Source organism: Aquarana catesbeiana, linkage group LG08 (assembly GCF_042186555.1).
Source record: "Aquarana catesbeiana isolate 2022-GZ linkage group LG08, ASM4218655v1, whole genome shotgun sequence".
Lineage (NCBI taxonomy): Eukaryota > Metazoa > Chordata > Amphibia > Anura > Ranidae > Aquarana > Aquarana catesbeiana.
In genome coordinates, this window is record NC_133331.1 from 35,604,313 (window position 1) to 35,625,906 (window position 21,594).

The following is a 21,594-nucleotide window of genomic DNA, read 5'->3' on the forward strand; positions in this document are numbered from 1 at the left end:
ATTGCGCGGTCATGCGACACTGTACCCAGGTGACATTTTTATCATTTTCTTCACACAAATAGAGCTTTCTTTTGGTGGTATTTGAGCTCCGCTGGGTTTTTTTTTTTTTTTTTTTTTAGACCAAAAAGTTTGAAAAAAAAAAAAACATATTTTTTTACTTAGTTTCGATCAGTAAATTTTGTAACTACGTAATTTTACTCCTTCACTGATGTGAGCAGATGAGGCGGCACTGAAGGGCGCTGATAGGCTGAACTAGTGGGCACTGATGAGGAGGAACCAATATGCCGCACTTATGGGCACTGATGAGTACTGATAGGCAGCACTGATGGGCACTAATAGGTGGCACTGATAGACGGCACGGATAGGCAGTACTGATGGGTGGCACTGACGGCTATTCATGGACAGCAGTGATGGGCAGCACTGGCTGGCATCACTAATGGGCAATGATTGGTGGCACTTGTGGGCACTGACTGGTGAACCTGTTGGCACTGAAGGGCGCTGATAGGCTGAACTAGTGGGCACTGATGAGGAGGAACCAATATGCCGCACTTATGGGCACTGATGAGTACTGATAGGCAGCACTGATGGGCACTAATAGGTGGCACTGATAGACGGCACGGATAGGCGGTACTGATGGGTGGCACTGACGGCTATTCATGGACAGCAGTGATGGGCAGCACTGGCTGGCATCACTAATGGGCAATGATTGGTGGCACTTGTGGGCACTGACTGGTGAACCTGTTGGCACTATATTGTAATCAGGGCACTGATGATCAGTGCCCCGATTTCATGTGTAGATGTCCCCCTGTGAGGAGATGCCACTGATCGGCTCTCCTCACCATACACTCTGTCAGTGTGAGGCAAGGAGTGCCGAATACCAGCATCTCTGTGTGTACATGTGACCGGCTGTGATTGGACACAGCCGATCACATGGTCGCAGGCTGGTCTGTCAGTTGAGCTTGGAAATGTCTTTGTTTTTATATGCGTTGCCCTTCCAATGCTCCTTGCTGCAGTGACCAGTTATAGGCAGGGGGGGGGGGGGGTGCAGAAACCACTTATTTGTACTATGAATTATATTGGGCAGGCAAAGCACTGACACCTTTGCTGCCACAGTGCTATGGGCTGGGTGTTCATTGTGCCCCTGCGACTTTAAGGAGGGGTGGGCTCCCTCCAGGTTTATCTGCCCTCCACCTGTCCATTTAAATGCATGTGCTTCCATTGTTGGAGACTCACAGAAATTAGAGAGTTTAGGTCTACAGAAAATAGGGGATCTTGCCGGGGCTCTGTGGTTTACATATGTATTTGTAAATGTGTGCAACTAAACCCCTGTTTTGAAAGCATAGTGTTGGACAGGTCAATTCGGTTGGTCGCAGGCTGGTCGGTAAGTTAAGCTTGGAAATTTCTTTCAAAAAGATAAAGGGTTGCCTGGTCAGAGAGGACACCACATTTTTTATGAAGAATACATGAAAAAAACGACCAACTGTGGGACTTTTAAAAGGTGTCAATAAAGGAATTAGAGGATCTGAAAGAGAGAGAGAGAGAGAGGGGGTATCATCTCTCCTCTTCCTCCATGTTTTTAATTTAATACTACCGGCAGGCAAGCCATTCTTGATGCCACTTCCATTGGGATAACTAAATTCCTGGGGGTTTATTAGTGGAGGGATTTCCAAAATAGAGCTGGATCCTGCTCCTCTATATCCACACCCAGCAAATTTGTCAATGCTTTCAGGCCAATATACAAGCTTGAATGATAACTTTTCAACTTTATTGATCCCATCAACATTGATTCAGGATTCAGTTATTTTTTGCCCACCCCGTGGTCATCATGCTCATGACATGGAGTCATCTGCTGGAAATATTCAATAATCAAAATGCCTAGGCGTCATACCGTGTAGAGTTTGCATACAATGGAACCTTGGATTACGAGCATAATCCGTTCCAGGAGAATGCTCGTAATCCAAACCACTCGCATATCAAAGCGAGTTTCCCTATAGAAGTCAATGAAAACAAAGATAATTTGTTCCGCATTGACTTCTATCACATGCAATACCGCATGTGGCCAGAGGTGGGGGGGGGGCCGGAGAGCCTCTGAAATACTCGGGGACAGCTCAGCTGAACTCGGAAAGGCTTAGAAACACTCGGGAACGGAGTATTTCCGAGTATTTCCGAACTGTTCCGAGTGTCCCCGGCGCCCAAGGAACTCTGGCCAAATGCGGTACTGCACCGCCCATTTGCTTGAATTCTGCTCGTTTTGCAAAACACTCGCAAACCGAGTCAGAATTTAAAAAAAAAAAAAAAGAAGTTGCTCGACTTTCCAAAAGGCCCCTTTCACAATGGGGCGGTGGGGGCGTCGGCGGTAAAACAGCGCTATTTTACCGTCGTTTTTGCGGCTGTATTCGGCCGCTAGCGGTGTGGTTTTAACCCCCGCTGGCCGCCAAAAAAGAGTTAAAACCGCTCGCATAGCGCGGCTATAGCCGCGGTATTGCTGCGGTATAGCCGCGCTGCCCCATTGATTTCAATGGGCAGGAGCGGTTTAAGAGCGGTGAATACACCGCTCCTTCACTGCTCCAAAGATGCGGCGGAGTTTTTTTCTTCTCCTGCCAGCGCACCGCTTCAGTGTGAAAGCCCTCGGGCTTTCACACTGAACAAACAGCAGCGGCTGTTTTGGGTCGGTTTGCAGGCGGTATTTTTAGCGCAATAACGCCTGCAAATCGCCCCAGTGTGAAAGGGGTCAAACGCTCGTTACCCGCGTTACTCGTAAACAAGGTTCCACTGTACTTGTAATTATTTCATATAGCACTCTAGAAACTCCTGAAGAAGCTCACTCGAAGCGAAACATGTAGAGCAGTAGTGTCTGTATTAAATATACGATTTGAATTTGACATGCAAATAAGGGATTTTTTATGAACAATGTTTTTATAGACATTAATAAAATATTTTTTATAATTAAAAATACTACATTTTTCATTCCTTTATTGACACCTTAAAAGTCCTACAGTTGGACGTTTTTTTAATGTATTCTTGGAAATGTCATTGTTTTTTTTTTTTCATATAAAAGGAGGGTCTTTACCTGTCCTCCAGACTCTGGGCCTTGGGACACATAGTATCTAGCTCCCCTGATGCCTCCATCTCCTGTAAATGAGAGCCTTGGTTAAGTACAGGCATTTGTATCCTGGCAATAGAATGACACTGGAGACATCGTCTCTACTCACCTTGACAATGTCCAGTCCTCCAATTAGCTCTCCATTGACATACACCTGCGGATAAGTGGGCCAGTTGGAGAAGGTCTTTAGTCCCTGCCGCACTTCCTCATCAGACAATATATCAAAGCTGCTAAATTGGATCTTATGCTTGTTAAGGATGCCTATGATTTGTCTGCTGAATCCTGCAAGACACAAATCACGTAGAAGTCAAGTATAAAGTCTCACACGTTGGCCTCCCATGGTGTGACCTGCAAATTGTACCGTCCATTAATTCTAAGTAAGAGCACAATATTTATCATGTCTGTGATTGTTGGCTCATGTTCTCAGCTTGATTTCTTAACAACGTATGGATTGTTACATTCGGAAAGTGGCCCTCGGAAACTAGCGGGGGCTTTGGAAGCTCATGGCAGACACTCGCTGTGGGTCAGGAAAAATTCCTATCAGCCACCAGTAAATAAATGGTGCTGGATCCCAGGAAACACATTAGGAGGGAGATTTTCCGGTTATCTACACAAGCTCGTTATTTAAGGACTGGAGTGAATCAGAATCAGAATACGTTTTTGTGGCCGACTTAGAAAGGCCATGGGCAAATCAGACAAAGAATCTTTAGAAGAGGGAATGGGAGAGGCACTTGTAGCCTCTGAGATCCAAGTCAGCAAATAATTGGGTAATCTGGTTCATGACATCCTGCACAACTGTGATAAAAACCTGAGCTGGGAGAAGAGAGGGACCGGCCATACCCAACAGTCTAAAGCCTGGTATACATGGGCCAAATGCTGGGCGACATCGGTCGGTTCAATAAAAAAAAAAAAAACAGCCAACATTTGGCCCATGTGTATGGCAGCCAGGCCGGCTTCTGTCTGATGAGCATGCTGGAAAACCAACACCCGACTGGCTCAAGATCTGCCAATGGCTGAGAGCGCTGACGCCATTGTGTCAAAACACAATGGCACAGCAGGGAAGATCGCTGTACTAACATCAGATTGTTAGTACAGCAGTTTTGACCTGATCTGTTAATTTTATCATTCAACCCACTTTTTTTTTAACCAAAAACATGTAGCAGAATACATATTGGCCTAAATTGATGAAGAAATTTAATTTTTTTTTATTTTATTGGATATGTTTTATAGCAAAAAAGTATTTTTTCAAAATTGTCAGTCTTTTGTTTATAGTGCAAAAAAAAAAAAAAAAAAAAAAAAGCTGAGGTGATCAAATAGCACCAAAAGAAAACTCTATTTGTGGGATAAGGGCCATTTTTTGCGATTCGGCACTGCGTCGCTTTAACTGACAATTGCACGGTCGTGCGATGCTGTACCCAAATAAAATTGATGTCCTTTTTTCCCCCACAAACAGAGCATCCTTGTGGTGGTATTTGATCACCTCTGCAGTTTTTATTTTTTGCGCTATAAACAAAAAAAAGACCGACAATTTTGAAAAAAAAAAAATATATATATATTTTTTTACTTTTTGCTATTATAAATATCCCCAAAATGTAAAAAAAAAAAAAAAAAAAATTCTTCATCAGTTTAGGCCGATATGTATTCTACATATTTTTGGTAAAAAAATAAACAAACAAATTAAAGAAAAAAAAAAAAAATTACATCGCAATAAGCGTATATGGATTGGTTTGCGCAAAAGTTATAGCGTCAAAATAGAGCAGGGATAAGCAATTAGCGGACTTCCAGCTGTTCCAGAACTACATGTCCCATGAGGCATAGCAAGACTCTGACAGCTGCAAGCATGACACCCAGAGGCAGAGGCATGATGGGACTTGTAGTTTGCAACAGCTGGAGGTCCGCTAATTGCATATCCCTGAAATAGGGGATAGAGTTATGGCTTTTTTTTTTTTTTTTTTTTTTTTTACTAGTAATGGCGGTGATCTGCGATTTTTATCGGGACTGTGATATTGCAGCGGACAGATCGGACACTTGACTTTATTGGGACCATTGACATTTATACAACGATCAGAGCTAAAAATAGCCACTGATTACTGTATAAATGTCACTGGTAGGGAAGGGGTTAACACTAGGGGGGCGATCAAGAGGTTAAGTGTTCCCTGGGAGGTGTTTTTAACTGTATGGGGGGCTGGGCTGACAGGGAGTAGAGAGAGATCGCTGCTCCTAATCACTAGGAACAGATGATCTCTCTCTCCCTTCCCCTGACAGAACGGGGATCTCTTTGTTTACACTGACAGATCCCCGTTCTGCCCGTCTCTGGAGCGATCACGGGTGGCTGGTGAACATCGAGTCCGCCGGACCCGCTGGTTGGCTCCCCCACTTGTGAATGTGTGCACGTGCGCCCACGAATCACTGTGTATACGGCCAGCGTAAAATGACGGCGATTCGCGCAGAGGAGTCAACTTGCCGCAGTATAACTGCGGCGGGCGGTCAGGAACTAGTTAAAGCAACGCAGTGCAGTATCACAAAAATGGCCTGGTCATGAAGGGGGGTAAACCTTCCGCAGCTGAAGTGGTTAAAGGAAAAGGTTCAGTTTATTTGAAATGTCAGTAGGGATTTTTGTGAGATTTCTGGCACGTGACTCCTAATGGCCCACATTACTCTGATCCTTACAGGTCTTTATTCTTTTATTAAACATACATTTACAGTCATTCGTTTCAGGCATAAAGCAAGAAAAAAAAAAAAAAAAAAAGGGGTCTCATCTCTACAAATCGCATGGCGTTATTTGCAAACACCTGAAACGCATGTACTGTTACATGAAAGAGTCTTCATTAAAAAGCCCCCTTTGTCTAAGCAGAAGTGTATTTACAACTCACAGTACAGGACTAGCCTTTGTGTGACCTCCATCCCCCCCACCCGCAGCTAAAATACGGCTTTTCCCTTCTCGGCGGTGCGGTGGAGCGGCCGCGGTCTGCATACGGTGAAGGTGCGGGTGTGTGATGTGAGCTCTTTATTTATTTCTACTGCCAGAGAAGTGTGAAGTTCATGTACAGCCCCGAGTGAAACACACACTCTGATACTACGCCTCATTCATCTGGGAGTTCATTAGTAAATAGCTGAAGGCTGATTGCTTTTGGTTATTCTGTTTCCAATACATTCAATCATTTTTACTGGACCGGCCCCCCCACCAGAAAGCTTTGCTGGAGCTCCAGGTGATGGGATGAAGACTAGCAAGATGAATGGCCTGGATTTCAAATTGTACGGGTTAAGGAGGCAGCGAGAGTGGAGACCATGCTTTGGGACAAAATAAACAGGACTTGGTTTTTTTGCATGGGTACGAAGATGAATGAATAAACAAACATACTATTATTACTCAGACAAATAAAAAATATTGCACTGTGCTTCCTCTTGGGAGGCAATACAGAGGTAAGACAAGACTTTAAAAAAAAAAAGAAAAAGAAAAAGAAGAAAAAAACAAAAACAAAACAACCACATAAAATTATACTAAAAACAATAATTTCTGACTTAAAGCGGAGATCCGCCCACCGCTGTAAAAATTAAAAAGCCAGCAGCTACACACACTGCAACTGCTGACTTTTAATAAATCGGACACTTACCTGTCCTGGAGTCCAGCGATGTCGGCACCGCAGTTGATGTTTCCATCGGCTGTCGGGTGCTGCTGCTGCCATAGCCAGTAAGCACACCCGGTAGTGAAGCATTACCGGCTTGAAAAAACACCCTTCTCCATTGAAATTAATGGAAAGCGATTAAAAAGCACCTGAAAAGCTCTTCAAAAGTGCTCAGTGTTTTTAATGGTAGTTTACAAGCGCCTCAGTGTGAAAGGGGCCTAAAGAATATGTACAGTGAGAGAAAAAAAGTATTTGATCCCCTGCTGATTTTGTACGTTTGTCCACTGGCAAAGAAATGATCAGTCTATAATTTTAATGGTGGGATTATTTTAACAGTAAGGCCCCTTTCACACTGGGGCGGTGGGGGCGTCGGCAACCATCGTTTTAGCGGCGGTATTCGGTAAAACTGCCCAGCTAGCGGCCGAAAAAGGGTTAAAACCGCCCGCAAAGCTGCGCTATGCCGGCGGTATAGCCACGCTGCCCCACTGACTTCGAAGGGCAGGAGCGGTGTATACACCGCTCCTTCACCGCTCCAAAGATGCCGTTTGCAGGAGGTTTTTTTTTCGCTCCTGCCAGCGCACCGCTCGGGCTTTCACACTGGAGACACAGCAGCGGCGGTTTCAGGTCGGTTTGCAGGCGCTATTTTTAGCACAATAGCGCTTGCAAACCGCTCCAGTATGAAAGGGGCCTAAGATACAGAACAAAAATATCCAGAAAAATTCATTTAAAAAAAAAGTTATAAATTGATTGGCATTTTAATGAGTGAAATAAGTATTTGATCCCCTATCAATCAGCAAAATTCCTGGCTCCCAGGTGTCTTCTATACAGGTAACGAGCTGAGATTAGGAGCACTCTCTTAAAGAGAGTGCTCCTAATTTCAGCTTGTTACCTGTATAGGCAAGAATGGTGCCTATGGCCCAAAGAAAACCATCCCTACACTCAAACATGGAGGTGGAAACATTATGCTTTGGGGATGTTTTTCTGCTAAGGGGACAGGACAACTTGACCTCAAAAAGGGATGATGGACAGGCCCATGTACCATCAAATCTTGGGTGAGAACTTCCTTCCTTCAGCCAGGGCATGGAAAATGGGTTGTGGATGGGTATTCCAGCATGACAATGACCCAAAACACACAGCCAAGGAAACAAAGGAGTGGCTCAAGGAGAAGCACATTAAGGTCCTGGAGTGGCCTAGCTAGTAGGGATGAGCTTCGAGTTCGAGTCGAACTCATGTTCGACTCGAACATTGGCTGTTCGCAAGTTCGCCGAACAGCGAACAATTAGGGGTGTTCGCGGCAAATTCGAATGCCGCGGAACACCCTTTAAAAGTCTATGGGAGAAATCAAAAGTGCTCATTTTTAAGGCTAATATGCAAGTTATTGTCATAAAAAGTGTTTGGGGACCCGGGTCCTGCCCCAGGGGACATGGATCAATGCAAAAAAAAGTTTTAAAAACGGCCGTTTTTTCAGGAGCAGTGATTTTAATAATGCTTAAAGTCAAACAATAAAAGTGTAATATCCCTTTAAATTTCGTACCTGGGGGGTGTCTATAGTATGCCTGTAAAGGGGCGCATGTTTCCTGTGTTTAGAACAGTCTGACAGCAAAATGACATTTTGAAGGAAAAAACTCATTTAAAACTACCCGCAGCTATTGCATTGCCGACAATACACATAGAAGTTCATTGATAAAAACGGCATGGGAATTCCCCAAAGGGGAACCCCGAACCAAAATAAAAAAAAAAAAAAAAAAAAAAAAAAAGACGTGGGGTTCCCCTTAAATTCCATACCAGACCTGGATTTTAAGGGGAACCCCGCGCCAAAAAAAAAAAAAAAAAACACGGCGTGGGGTCCCCCCAAAAATCCATACCAGACCCTTATCCGAGCACGCAACCTGGCAGGCCGCAGGAAAAGAGGGGGGGACGAGAGTGCGGCCCCTCCTCCCTCCTGAACCGTACCAGGCCACATGCCCTCAACATTGGGAGGGTGCTTTGGGGTAGCCCCCCAAAACACCTTGTCCCCATGTTGATGAGGACAAGGGCCTCATCCCCACAACCCTGGCCGGTGGTTGTGGGGGTCTGCGGGCGGGGGGCTTATCGGAATCTGGAAGCCCCCTTTAACAAGGGGACCCCCAGATCCCGCCCCCCCCCCCCCTGTGTGAAATGGTAAGGGGGTACTTACCCCTACCATTTCACTAAAAAAACTGTCAAAAATGTTAAAAATGACAAGAGACAGTTTTTGACAATTCCTTTATTTAAATACTTCTTCTTTCTTCTATCTTCCTTCATCTTCTGGTTCTTCCTCCGGCATTCTCGTCCAGCATCTCCTCCGCGGCGTCTTCTATCTCCTTCTCCTCGGGCCGCTCCTCACCCATGGCATGGGGGGGAGGCTCCCGCTCTTCTCTTCTTCTCCGGGCCGCTCCGCACCCATGCTGGCATGGAGGGAGGCTCCCGCTGTGTGACGGCGCTCCTCGTCTGACAGTTCTTAAATAACGGGGGCAGGGCCACCCGGTGACCCCGCCCCCCTCTGACGCACGGTGACTTGACGGGACTTCCCTGTGACGTCACGGGGAATGCCACAGGGAAGTCCCGTCATGTCCCGTGCGTCAGAGGGGGCGGGGTCACCGGGTGGCCCCGCCCCCCGTTATTTAAGAACTGTCAGACGAGGAGCGCCGTCACACAGCGGGAGCCTCCCTCCATGCCAGCATGGGTGCGGAGCAGCCCAGAGAAGAAAATGAAGAAGAGAAGAAGAGAAGAAAAGAAGAAGAGAAGAAGATGAAGAAGATGAAGAAGATGAAGAGAAGAGCGGGAGCCTCCCCCCATGCCATGGGTGCGGAGCGGCCCGAGGAGAAGAAGATAGAAGACGCCGCGGAGGAGATGCTGGACGAGAACGCCGGAGGAAGAACCAGAAGAACCAGAAGATGAAGGAAGATAGAAGAAAGAAGAAGTATTTAAATAAAGGAATTGTCAAAAACTGTCTCTTGTCATTTTTAACATTTTTGACAGATTTTTAGTGAAATGGTAGGGGTAAATACCCCCTTACCATTTCACACAGGGGGGGGCCGGGATCTGGGGGTCCCCTTGTTAAAGGGGGCTTCCAGATTCCGATAAGCCCCCCGCTCGCAGACCCCCACAACCACCGGCCAGGGTTTTGGGGATGAGGCCCTTGTCCTCATCAACATGGGGACAAGGTGTTTTGGGGGCTACCCCAAAGCACCCTCCCAATGTTGAGGGCATGTGGCCTGGTACGGTTCAGGAGGGGGGGGCCGCACTCTCGTCCCCCCCTCTTTTCCTGCGGCCTGCCAGGTTGCGTGCTCGGATAAGGGTCTGGTATGAATTTTTGGGGGGACCTCACGCCGTTTTTTTTTTTTGGCGCGGGGTTCCCCTTAAAATCCATACCAGACCTGAAGGGTCTGGTATGAAATTTAGGGGGAACCCCACGTCATTTTTTTTAAAAAATTTTGTCCGGGGTTCCCCTTAATATCCATACCAGACCTGAAGGGCCTGGTATGGAATTTAGGGGGACTCCCACGTCTTTTTTTTTAATTTTGGTTCGGGGTTTCCCCTTTGGGGAATTCCCATGCCGTTTTTATCAATGAACTTCTATGTGTATTGTCGGCAATGCAATAGCCGCGGGTAGTTTTAAATGAGTTTTTTCCTTCAAAATGTCATTTTGCTGTCAGACTGTTCTAAACTCGGGAAACATGCGCCCCTTTACAGGCATACTATAGACACCCCCCAGGTACGAAATTTAAAGGGATATTACACTTTTATTGTTTGACTTTAAGCATTATTAAAATCACTGCTCCTGAAAAAACGGCCATTTTTAAAACTTTTTTTTGCATTGATCCATGTCCCCTGGGGCAGGACCTGGGTCCCCAAACACTTTTTATGACAATAACTTGCATATTAGCCTTTAAAATGAGCACTTTTGATTATTCATGTTCGTGTCCCATAGACTTTAACGGTGTTCGCGTGTTCAAACGAACTTTTTTCCTGTTCGCATGTTCTGGTGCGAACCGAACAGGGGGGTGTTCGGCTCATCCCTACTAGCCAATCTCCAGACCTTAATCCCATAGAAACTATGTGGAGGGACCTGAAGGTTCGAGTTGCCAAACGTCAGCCTCGAAACCTTAATGACTTGGAGAGGATCTGCAAAGAGGAATGGGACAAAATCTCTCCTGAGATGTGTGCAAACCTGGAGGCCAACTACAAGAAAAGCCTGACCTCTGATTGCCAACAAGGGTTTTGTCCCCAAGTACTAAGTCATTTTTTCCAAGGGGTCAAATACTTATATCAATCATTTTTTTAAATTAGTTTTTCTGGAAATTTTTGTTATTCTGTCTCTCACTGTTAAAATAAACCTACCATTAAAATGAGACCATTTCTTTGTCAGTGGGCAAACATACAAAATCAGCAGGGGATCAAATACTTTTTCCCCTCACTGTAGCCTATACAATTGCTACACAAGTCATATTGTAACTGAAGGTTATATAAAATTACCCTACATTTTCAATCTGCAGCCGCTGTAATTTTCTGGTAAATGCAATGCAAAATGGCTACCTGGAGACATTCTGTGTACAGAATGCCCACCAGAAACGTAATTTCCTTTTATGTGATTGGCTCACTGATTTCGCAGAAGTCTGCCCTACGTCAGATTTAAGGCATCCCCTGCAACAAAATATATCATTTTTGGCGAGATACTCCCAAAAGGGAAATCATGTCGAAAGAGATGCAGACCGACGCTTTCCTCATTAGAACCCTGCAAGTGCAGAAGTTGATTGATAATTATAAAATCACTCCCGTACATATTCACTCTGAACATGGACACAGACAGGTATTTCTTCAGAACAAAAAGGTTTCGTTTTTTTTTTTAAATCCTTACAAATGTACAGTACCTTGAAAAAGTATTCATACCCCTCGAAAATTTTCCAAATTTTGTCATGTTACAACCAAAAACCTACATTTATTTTATTGGGATTTTATGTGATAGACCAACACAAAGTGGCACATAATTGTGAAGTGGAAGGAAAATAAATGGTTTTCAAATTTTTTTTACAAATAACTATGTGAAAAGTGTGGTGTACATTTGTATTCAGTCCCCCTGAGTCTATACTTTGTAGAACCACCTTTTGCTGCAATTACAGCTGCAAGTGTTTTTGGGGATGTCTCTACCAGCTTTGTACATCTAGAGAGGACATTTTTGCCCATTCTTCTTTGCAAAATAGCCCAAGTTCTGTTAAATTGGATGGAGAGTGTCTGTGAACAGCAATTTTCAAGTCTTGCTACAGATTCTCAGTTGGATTTAGGTCTGGACTTTGACTGGGCCATTCTAACACATGAATATGCTTTGATCTAAACCATTCCATTGTAGCTCTGGCTTTACATTTGGGGTCGTTGTCCTGCTAGAAGGTGAACCTCCGCCCCAGTCTCAAGTCTTTTGCAGACTCCTTTATACTGAAATCAAAATTGCACACAGGTGGACTCCATTTACTAATTAAGTGACTTCTGAAGGCAATTGGTTCCACTAGATTTTAGTTAGGGGTATCAAAGTAAAGGGGGCTGAATACAAATGCACACCACACTTTTCACATATTTATTTGCAAAAAAAATTGAAAACCATTTATCATGTTCCTTCCACTTCACAATTATGTACCACTTTGTGTTGGTCTATCACATAAAATCCCAATAAAATACATTTACGTTTTTGGTTGTAACATGACAAAATGTGGAAAATTTCAAAGGGGTATGAATACTTTCAAGGCACTGTACATAGATCACCCAGAGGGGAATGTTTTTTTTCTCAACAAAAGTGGAGTTAGTCTTTAAGTCTTAGGAGAACTTTGAAAGCCTCTCACCAAAATGCAGCTTCTCCGGAAGCCTTTTTTAAGGTGCTCAGGTACCCTGGGGTGCTTTGAGGTTTCTTCAGGGGTGCCTTGTCAAAACGCCTAAAAATTGTATACAAGCCAGCGTGGGGATGAAGCCTGCCTTTTAGTTACACAAAGCCCTCAACATAACTCAACACACAGCCATTAATGTCTAAACCACTGGTAACATTTCCCCTCCCCGGTGTCATGTGACTTGTTAGGGTTACAAGGTCCCAGGTGTGTTAAAGGTGGTGTTATCGCTCTCACTCTCTCATACTGGTCACTGGAAGTTCAACATGGTGCCTCATGGCAAAGAACTCTCTGAGGATCTGAAAAAAATTATTGTTGCTCTACATAAAGATGGCCTAGGCTATAAGAAGATTACCAAGACCCTGAATCTAAGCTGCAGCACGGCGGCCAAGACCATACAGCGGTTTAACAGGACAGGTTCCACTCAGAACAGGCCTCGCCATGGTCGACCAAAGAAGTTGAGTGAACGTGCTCAGCGTCATATCCAGAGGTTGTCTTTAGGAAAAAGACGTATGAGTGCTGCCAGCATTGCTGCAGAGGTTGAAGGGGTGGGGGGTCAGCCTGTCAGTGCTCAGACCATACGCCACACACTGCATCAAATTGGTCTGCGTGGCTGTCCTCCCAGTAGGAAGCCTCTTCTAAAAGATGATGCACAAGAAAGCCCCCAGTTTGCTGAAGACAAGGAGACTAAGGACATGGATTACTGGAACCATGTCCTGTGGTCTGATGAGACCAAGATAAACTTATATGGTTTAGATGGTGACAAGCGTGTGTGGCGGCAACCAGGTGAGGAGTATAAAGACAAGTGTGTCTTGCCTACAGTCAAGCCTGGTGGTGGGAGTGTCATGGTCTGGGGCTGCATGAGTGCTGCCGACACTGCGGAGCTACAGTTCATTGAGGGAACCATGAATGCCAACATGTACTGTGACATACTGGAGCAGAGCATGATCCCCTCCCTTCAGAGACTGGGCCACAAGGCAGTATTCCAACATGATAACGACCCCAAACACCTTCAAGATGACCACTGCCTTGCTAAAGAAGCTGAGGGTAAAGGTGATGGACTGGCCAAGCATGTCTCCAGACCTAAACCCTATTGAGCATCTGTGGGGCATCCTCAAATGGAAGGTGGAGGAGCGCAAGGTCTCTAACATCCACCAGCTCTGTGATGTCATAATGGAGGAGTGGAAGAGGACTCCAGTGGTAACCTGTGAAGCTCTGGTGAACTCCATGCCCAAGAGGGTTAAGGCAGTGCTGGAAAATAATGTTGGCCACACAAAATATTGACACTTTGGGCCCAATTTGGACATTTTCACTTAGGGGTGTACTCACTTTTGTTGCCAGCAGTTTAGACAATAATGGCTGTGTTGAGTTATTTTGAGGGGACAGTAAATTTACACTGTTATACAAGCTGTACACTCACTACTTTACATTGTAGCAAAGTGTCATTTCTTATAAAAGATATAATAAAATATTCAAAAATATGTGAGGGGTGTACTCACTTTTGTGAGATACTGTATAATCAGAGGCTGCAGATTGATACATGGACTGATAAAATGGCTCAATAGCTTCTATGTAAAAAAAAAAAACCTATACTTTTTTTTCTTATAGAAAGCAATGTTTCCCTAGAACACATTTCACAGGGACTCCGAGGATGACGAGAAGAGGAGTTCGCCCGATTTCTCCTTCAGTCAATCTTTTTGTAGCTTTTAGACCTGTTTGAACTCCCAGGAGGTAAAGAACAGGCTGCGCTCCTTTTTCAAATCTTTGGTGGCTTCAGTATAGCGATAACTTGTCTTCAGGCATCTAGGAAACTAAAGGAACCTTCTCCCTCCATTTCAGGCTTGGTTCACACCTAAACTGGCTGCGGATCGCACAGGAACGCTGTGCGTCCCCATTCTCCGTTTCAGGGACGACTCGGGGCCGAATCTTTGCCTGAATTCGGCCCTGAAACGGAGCCAAAAAGACGCACAGCGTTTCTGTGATACGCGCTCCACAGCTGCCCCGGTGATATGTGAACCGTCTCCATAGAGAGCCGGTCACATTCTCCTACTATGCGAACTGGATACGGGGAAACCCACATTCAATTCACATAGGTATGAACCCGGGCTTAAGGATTTTGATAGTAAGAAGAGAGGACAATTTCCTAAGCCTTGTGATATTTTCACATTACATAAGGTAGAATTGAGCAAACTGGAGAATAATTCTGTCATCCAGACCACCAATCAAAAAGTCTTTAACCACTTTAGCCCTGGAAGGATTTACCCCCTTCCTGACCAAGCCATTTTTTTGCGATTCGGTGCTGCGTCGCTTTAAATGACAATTGAGCTGTTGTGCGACGTTGTAACCAAACAAAATTTATGTCCTTTTTTTCCCCACAAATAGAGCTTTCTTTTGGTGGTATTTGATCACCTCTGCGTTTTTTTTTTTTTTTGCGCTATAAACAAAAGAAGAGCGACAGGAAGGATGTACTGGAAATGGAACGAGTACAAAGAAGGGCAACAAAGCTAATAAAGGGTCTGGAGGATATTAGTTATGAGGAAAGGTTGCGAGCACTGAACTTATTCTCTCTGGAGAAGAGACGCTTGAGAGGGGATATGATTTCAATTTACAAATACCGTACTGGTGACCCCACAATAGGGAGAAAACTTTTTCGCAGAAGGGAGTTTAACAAGACTCATGGCCACTCATTAAAATTAAAAGAAAAGAGGTTTAACCTTAACCACTTGCCGCCCGCCCTATTACAAAATGACGGTGGCAAAGTGGTTTGATACTCCTGACCGGACGTCAAATGACGTGATCAGGAATATCAAGCGGGGGCGCACATCGCGGCGATCGTTGTTGCGGGGTGTCAGTCTGACACCCCGCAACACCGATCTAGGCAAAGAGTCTCTGACGGAGACTCTTTACCATGTGATCAGCTGTGTCCAATCACGGCTGATCATGATGAAACTAGGAAGAGCCGGGAATCCGCTTTTCCTCACTCGCGTCTGACAGACACGAGTAGAGGAGAGCCGATCGGCTGCTCCCCTGACAGGGGAGGGTCTGTGCTGATTGTTTATCAGCACAGCCCCCCTCGGATCCCGCCCAGGACCACCAGGGAAGCCGCCCAGGACCACCAGGGAAGCCGCCCAGGACCACCAGGGAAGCGATCCACACTGGACCACCAGGTATTCCCCTAGACCCCCAGGGAAATACCACAATGTGCCCAGGCAGCTGCCAATCTGTGCCCACTCCAATGCCTACCACTGTCAGTGCCACCAGGGATGCCTATCAGTGCATCATATCAGTGGCGCCTACCAGTGCCCAGCAGTGCCGCCTACCAGTGCCCAGCAGTGCCGCCTACCAGTGCCCAGCAGTGCCGCCTACCAGTGCCCAGCAGTGCCGCCTACCAGTGCCCAGCAGTGCCGCCTACCAGTGCCCAGCAGTGCCCCCTAACAGTGCCCAGCAGTGCCCCCTAACAGTGCCCAGCAGTGCCCCCTAACAGTGCCCAGCAGTGCCCCCTAACAGTGCCCAGCAGTGCCCCCTAACAGTGCCCAGCAGTGCCCCCTAACAGTGCCCAGCAGTGCCCCCTAACAGTGCCCAGCAGTGCCCCCTAACAGTGCCGCCTACCAGTGACCATCAGTGACGCCTACCAGTGCCCATCAGTGACGCCTATCAGTGCCCATCAGTGACGCCTACCAGTGCCCATCAGTGACGCCTACCAGTGCCGCCTTATCAGTGCCCATCAGTGAAAGAGAAAAAAAAAACTTACTTATTTACAAATTTTTTTAACAGAAACAAAAGCAAAACTTATTTTTTTCAAAATTTTCGGGCTTTTTTTATTTGTTTAGCAAAAAATAAAAACCGCAGAGATGATCAAATACCACCAAAAGAAAGCTCTATTTGTGGGAGCAAAATGATAAAAATTTAGTTTGAGTACAGTGTAGAATGACCGCGCAATTGTCATTGAAACTGCGACAGCGCTGAAAGCTGAAAATTGGTCTGGCAGGAAGGTGACCAAGTGCCCTGTATTGAAGTGGTTAAACTACGTAGAGGGTTCTTTACTGTAAGAGCGGCAAGCATGTGGAATTCCCTTCCACAGGCGGTGGTCTCAGCGGGGAGCATTGATAGCTTCAAGAAACTATTAGATAAGCGCCTGAATGACTGCAACATACAGGGATATACAATGTAATACTGACATATAATCACACACATAGGTTGGACTTGATGGACTTGTGTCTTTTTTCAACCTCACCTACTATGTAACTATATGACAATTTTGGAAAAAAAAAAAAACCCACACACAATATTTTTTTACTTTTTGCTATAATACTCCAAAATAAAAAAAAAAATTTAAAAATTCTTCATCAGTTTAGGCCGATTTTTGGTAAAAAAAAAAAAAAAAAAAATCCCAATAAGTGTATATTGATTAGTTTGAGCAACAGTTATAGCGCCTACAAAATAGGGGATAGATTTATAGCATTTTTATTATTTTTTTTTACTATTAATGGCGGCGATCTGCGATTTTTATCGGGATTGCAACATTGCAGCGGACAGATCGGACACTTGACACATTTTTTGGACCACTAACACTTATACAGCGATCAGAGCTATAAAAATGCACTGGTTATTGTGTAAATGTCACTGGCAGGGAAGAGGTTAACACTAGGGGGCGATCAAGATGTTCCCTGACTGTGTGTTCTAACTGTGGGAGATGAGACTGACTTGGGGAGGAGACCGATCGTTGTTCCTGTATCCTAGGAACAAACGACCTGTCTCCTCTCCCGTCAGGATGTGGATTTGTGTTTACACACACAAATCCCCGTTCTCGCTCTGTCAGGAGCGATCACGGGTGCCCGGTGGACATTTAAGGGGGTCTGAATACTTTCCGTCCCCACTGTATATTATAAAATAAATATATATATATATTTTTTTTTTTTACTACACACACACACACACACACTTAGAAAGCAGCAAGATCACCTCCTGCATGCCTGGAAGCAGCAGTTCTACCTCCCTCTGAAAAGCAAGCCAATGCAGATCACTTTTCAAAGGGTAGTAAAGACTGTCATTCATGTGAAAAGGGCCTAAGGGTCTCTAAAGCTGGTTTTCGGCTGGACAGTCACTACCCTGTTTCATTCAGTTGTGTTAATAAATTTGGGTTTGAGCTACTGAGCTCTGTAAATAGGGGGGAGTGGTCACCTGGTGCCTTGATTAAACACCTGATTTTTTTTAAAGGTCTCCTTAGAGGCTGTCCGAGCAAATATGATTCTCAGAAAATCTCTACATGGACAATTAAAGTGGAACTTCCCTCTTACAATCAACACTGATTCTTTTTAAATCCGTATTCTGCTAGTATTAGTAAATAGATAGGAAGGAAAATATATCATATTTACTTGTTATAAACTTTTTTTTTTTTTACATTTCTTCAGTTACTTCCTGGTTTCCAGGCCTAGGCAAATGATGTCACATATCCCAGGAGTCTTCAGAAGTGCCTTTCCTTTCTCAGCTAAGCACACGCTCCTGCCTGAAGGCCTGAGCTAAGGGCAGATGGATTCCAGGAAGTAAAATGCTACATGAATTATCTGCCCTTACTCAAGATGGCCATGGTCAGAAAGGGGAGTGAAACACTAGGGAAGTGTTTTTCAAGGTGCTTTCTTAACCAAATAAAGCATGGAGGACATGGAATAGATGGGTTGAGTTTGCTTTGAATCTTAAAAATTAATTAAAGAATGTTTTTGGTTGGTGGTGCTCAGATGCATTGAAGATCCGCTTTAAGATTCATTTTGCCAATGTGTTACCATCATTGCCCAACAATAAAAAAAAAAAAAAAAAAAAAAAAAACAGTTTCTTGGTTCAAAACGTAAGCCAGAGTTATAAGGCTTAAGTTAAATTAAAAAAATAATAATAAAAAAAAAACAAAAACAAAAACAAACAAACAAAAACAACACACTTTTCTGCTTTGCCCATATATTAAAAAAAAGCAGGATATACGTACCACATCTGGGTTCCTGGGGAGATCCTTTCATGAATAGCATACACGGGGCCACATTGATCAGCTTCTTAAGCCTGACGTTGAGGTCCTCTTTGGGAGTGCTGTTGGGGGCAGCGGGAAAAGCGGTGTTTGATGCATGGCGCTGGACTCTCTTGGTCAGCTCGGGTGCATGAGCCCCATCTAGCCTGTCAATCTTCTGAGAACTCTGAGACACAAGATACATCATGCTGAGAGGTTGTAGGCAATGGAAAAAAAAAAAAGTCAGAACATCAAATATAAAACACAGCCAAGCAATGTATTACTCCTGGGTACGACATGGTTCAAAATAATCTGACATCAGCTTCTCAGAAACATGAGATGCACTGCAAATACCTCATACATGATTACCCACTTAAGGACCAGGCCTTTTCTGGCACTTCTTGTTTACAAGTTAAAAATATGTTGTTTTTTTTTGCTAGAAAATTACCTAGAACCCTCAGGCCTCATGCACACTGGACGTTAAAATAACGTTATAAAAACGCCAGTAGCTTTGCAGTGAGTTTGTCAACTTTTTTCAACGTTTTTGCAATAGCAATTTTTAGTGTTTTTCCGCGATTGGCTTTTTATATATACTCGAGTATAAGTCGATCCGAGTATAAGCCAAGGCCCTAATTTACCACAAAAAAAAAAAAAAAAAAAAAAAAAAAAAAAAAAATGGGAAAAACTTATTGACCCGAGTATAAGCCTAGGGTGAGAAATGCGCAGCTACTGTAAGTGGGAAAAGAGGGTCACAATGCCCATTTGCAGCCATAGGTCCCCCGAACTTCAAACTCAGTAGTTAAGGGTTCCTAGATGCCCCCTAGCCACAGCCAAAATTCGGGGTCTCTGAACTCAAAGAGTCCCGAAATGACATTGCTGCAGATGGACACAGTTGACCGAATTTGGAGCCCCGTATCTCAAGGCCACTTAGTGCTAGGAACCCCAAATTTGGTGTGCAAACCTAGTGGAACTAGCACCATAAAATATCCAAAGCTGGGGTTTCTAGCACCAAGTGGCCCCGAGATACAGGGCCCCAAAAATCAGTTCAGAAAATGTCAAGCACTTTTCTGCAGCAGAGAATGACATTTTCCAAACCGGCTTTGGGGCCCCGTATCTCGGGATCACTTGGTGCTAGGAACCCCATCTTTGGATATGTTATGGTACAAGTTCCACTGGGTTTGTACATCGAATATGGGGTTCCTATCACCAAGTGGCCCTGAGATACAGGGCCCCAAATCAGTTCGGAAAATGAAATTTTTTGCTGCAGAAAAGTGCTGGACTCCAGTATAAGTCGAGGGGGGCACTTTCAGCACAAAAAATGTGCTAAAAAACTCGACTTATATTCGAGTATATACGGTATATATATTTTTTTTGTTTTTCAATGGACCAAAAACGTTAAAAAAAAACGCTGGTGAGCGACGTTTTTGAGCCCTTATCGACATTTATCAGTGTTAGAGCGTTTTTACAGCTGAAAAACGTCTCTCAGAACCCTCTAGTTTTGGGTTTTCTTTACTGCTCAAAAACGCCACTGCCCAAAACTACTGATAACAGCCTGTGTGTGCATGGACACATAGGATAACATGATGGAGAGTTTAATGAGTGTAGAAAAAAACGTCTACAGCCAAAAACAGTTGCTGTAAAAACGTCAAAAAACGTGTGCATGAGGCCTAAAACATTATTTTTTTTTTTTTTTTTTTAGCAGAGACCCTGGAGAATAAAATGGCAATTGTTGCTTTTTTTTTTTTTTTTTTTTTTTTATGTCACGAGCAGCGGTTTTTAACCGCTTCTGGACCAGTCACCGCAGTTTTACAGGCTGGCTCCCCTGCGCGAAATCACGTTACTGTAAGTGATCTCGCGGGGTCCAGATAGCAGGCGAGCGCCTGCTGCACAGCGGGGGGTGCCGATGCCCGTGGCCGACAGTCGCTATGACCGCCGGCCACGAGCGATCGTGACCAGTAGACACAGAACGGGGACGAGTGTATGTAAACACACACTTCCCTGTTCTGACAGGAGTGACAGATCGTGTGTTCCTTTTAGATAGGAACCACGATCTGTCACATCCTGTAGTTAGTCCCCTCCCCCTTCAGTTAGAATCACCTCCCAGGGAACACAGTTAACCCCTTCACCGCCCCCCTAGTGTTAACCCCTTCACTGCCTTTTTATTTGCACTGATCGCTGTATTAATGCCAATGGTTCCAAAAATGTCCGATGTGTCCGCCATAATGTCGCAGTCACGATAAAAATCGCAGAGCGCCGCCATTACTAGTAAAAAAAAAAAAAAAATAAAAAATAAAAATACTATAAATCTATCCCCTATTTTGTAGATGCTATAACTTTTGCGCAAACCAATCAAAATACGCTTACTGCGATTTTTTTTTTTTTTTACCAAGAAGAATACCAAGTAGAAGAATATGTATCGGCCTAAACTAAGGAAAAAAATGTTTTTTTGATATATATGGGGGGATATTTATTTCTAGCAAAAAGTAAAAAATAATGCGTTTTTTTCAAAATCGTCGCTCTTTTTTTGTATGAAGCGCAAAAAATAAAAACCGCAGAGGCTATCAAATACCACCAAAAGAAAGCTCTATTTGTGGGGAAAAAAAAGGACGTCAATTTCGTTTGGGTACAACGTCGCACGACCGCGCAATTGTCAGTTAAATTGAAGCAGTGCCGAATCGCAAAAAGTGCTCTGGTCAGGAAGGGGCTAAATTCTCACGGGGCTGAAGTGGTTAAAACGCAATTTTTCTTTTTCGAAAAATACTTTTTTTTTCCCATTAAAATTAAACAATATATAACCAAATTTTTGGGTAAAATATAAAAGATGATGTTTACACCGAGTAAATAGATACCTAACATGTCATGCTTTAAAATTGTCATCCAATCCGATCGACAGATTGGGAATGGATCTCCATCTGTCTGTTTTTGGTGGACCGGATCAGATGTTGGCAGGTGTCAGTGGACATATGTTCCCTGACAGCCATC

At 44.3% G+C, this 21,594-nt stretch overlaps 1 protein-coding gene across 2 annotated transcripts in view; it reads right to left on the reverse strand.

The window, feature by feature from the left end:
* The window catches only part of GLRX3 (glutaredoxin 3), a 79,976-nt gene that overhangs the window by 18,224 nt on the left and 40,158 nt on the right, over nucleotides 1-21,594 (reverse strand). The window contains exons 4-6 of one of the 2 annotated variants that reach the window (XM_073595693.1): nucleotides 18,598-18,799; nucleotides 3,213-3,385; nucleotides 3,071-3,132 (exon numbers count right to left, since the gene is read on the reverse strand). In XM_073595693.1, coding sequence (XP_073451794.1) covers nucleotides 3,071-3,132; nucleotides 3,213-3,385; nucleotides 18,598-18,799 — 437 coding nt within the window. Of the gene's footprint in view, nucleotides 1-3,070; nucleotides 3,133-3,212; nucleotides 3,386-18,597; nucleotides 18,822-21,594 lie in introns of both variants that reach the window. The other variant, XM_073595694.1, reaches the window with a different exon arrangement.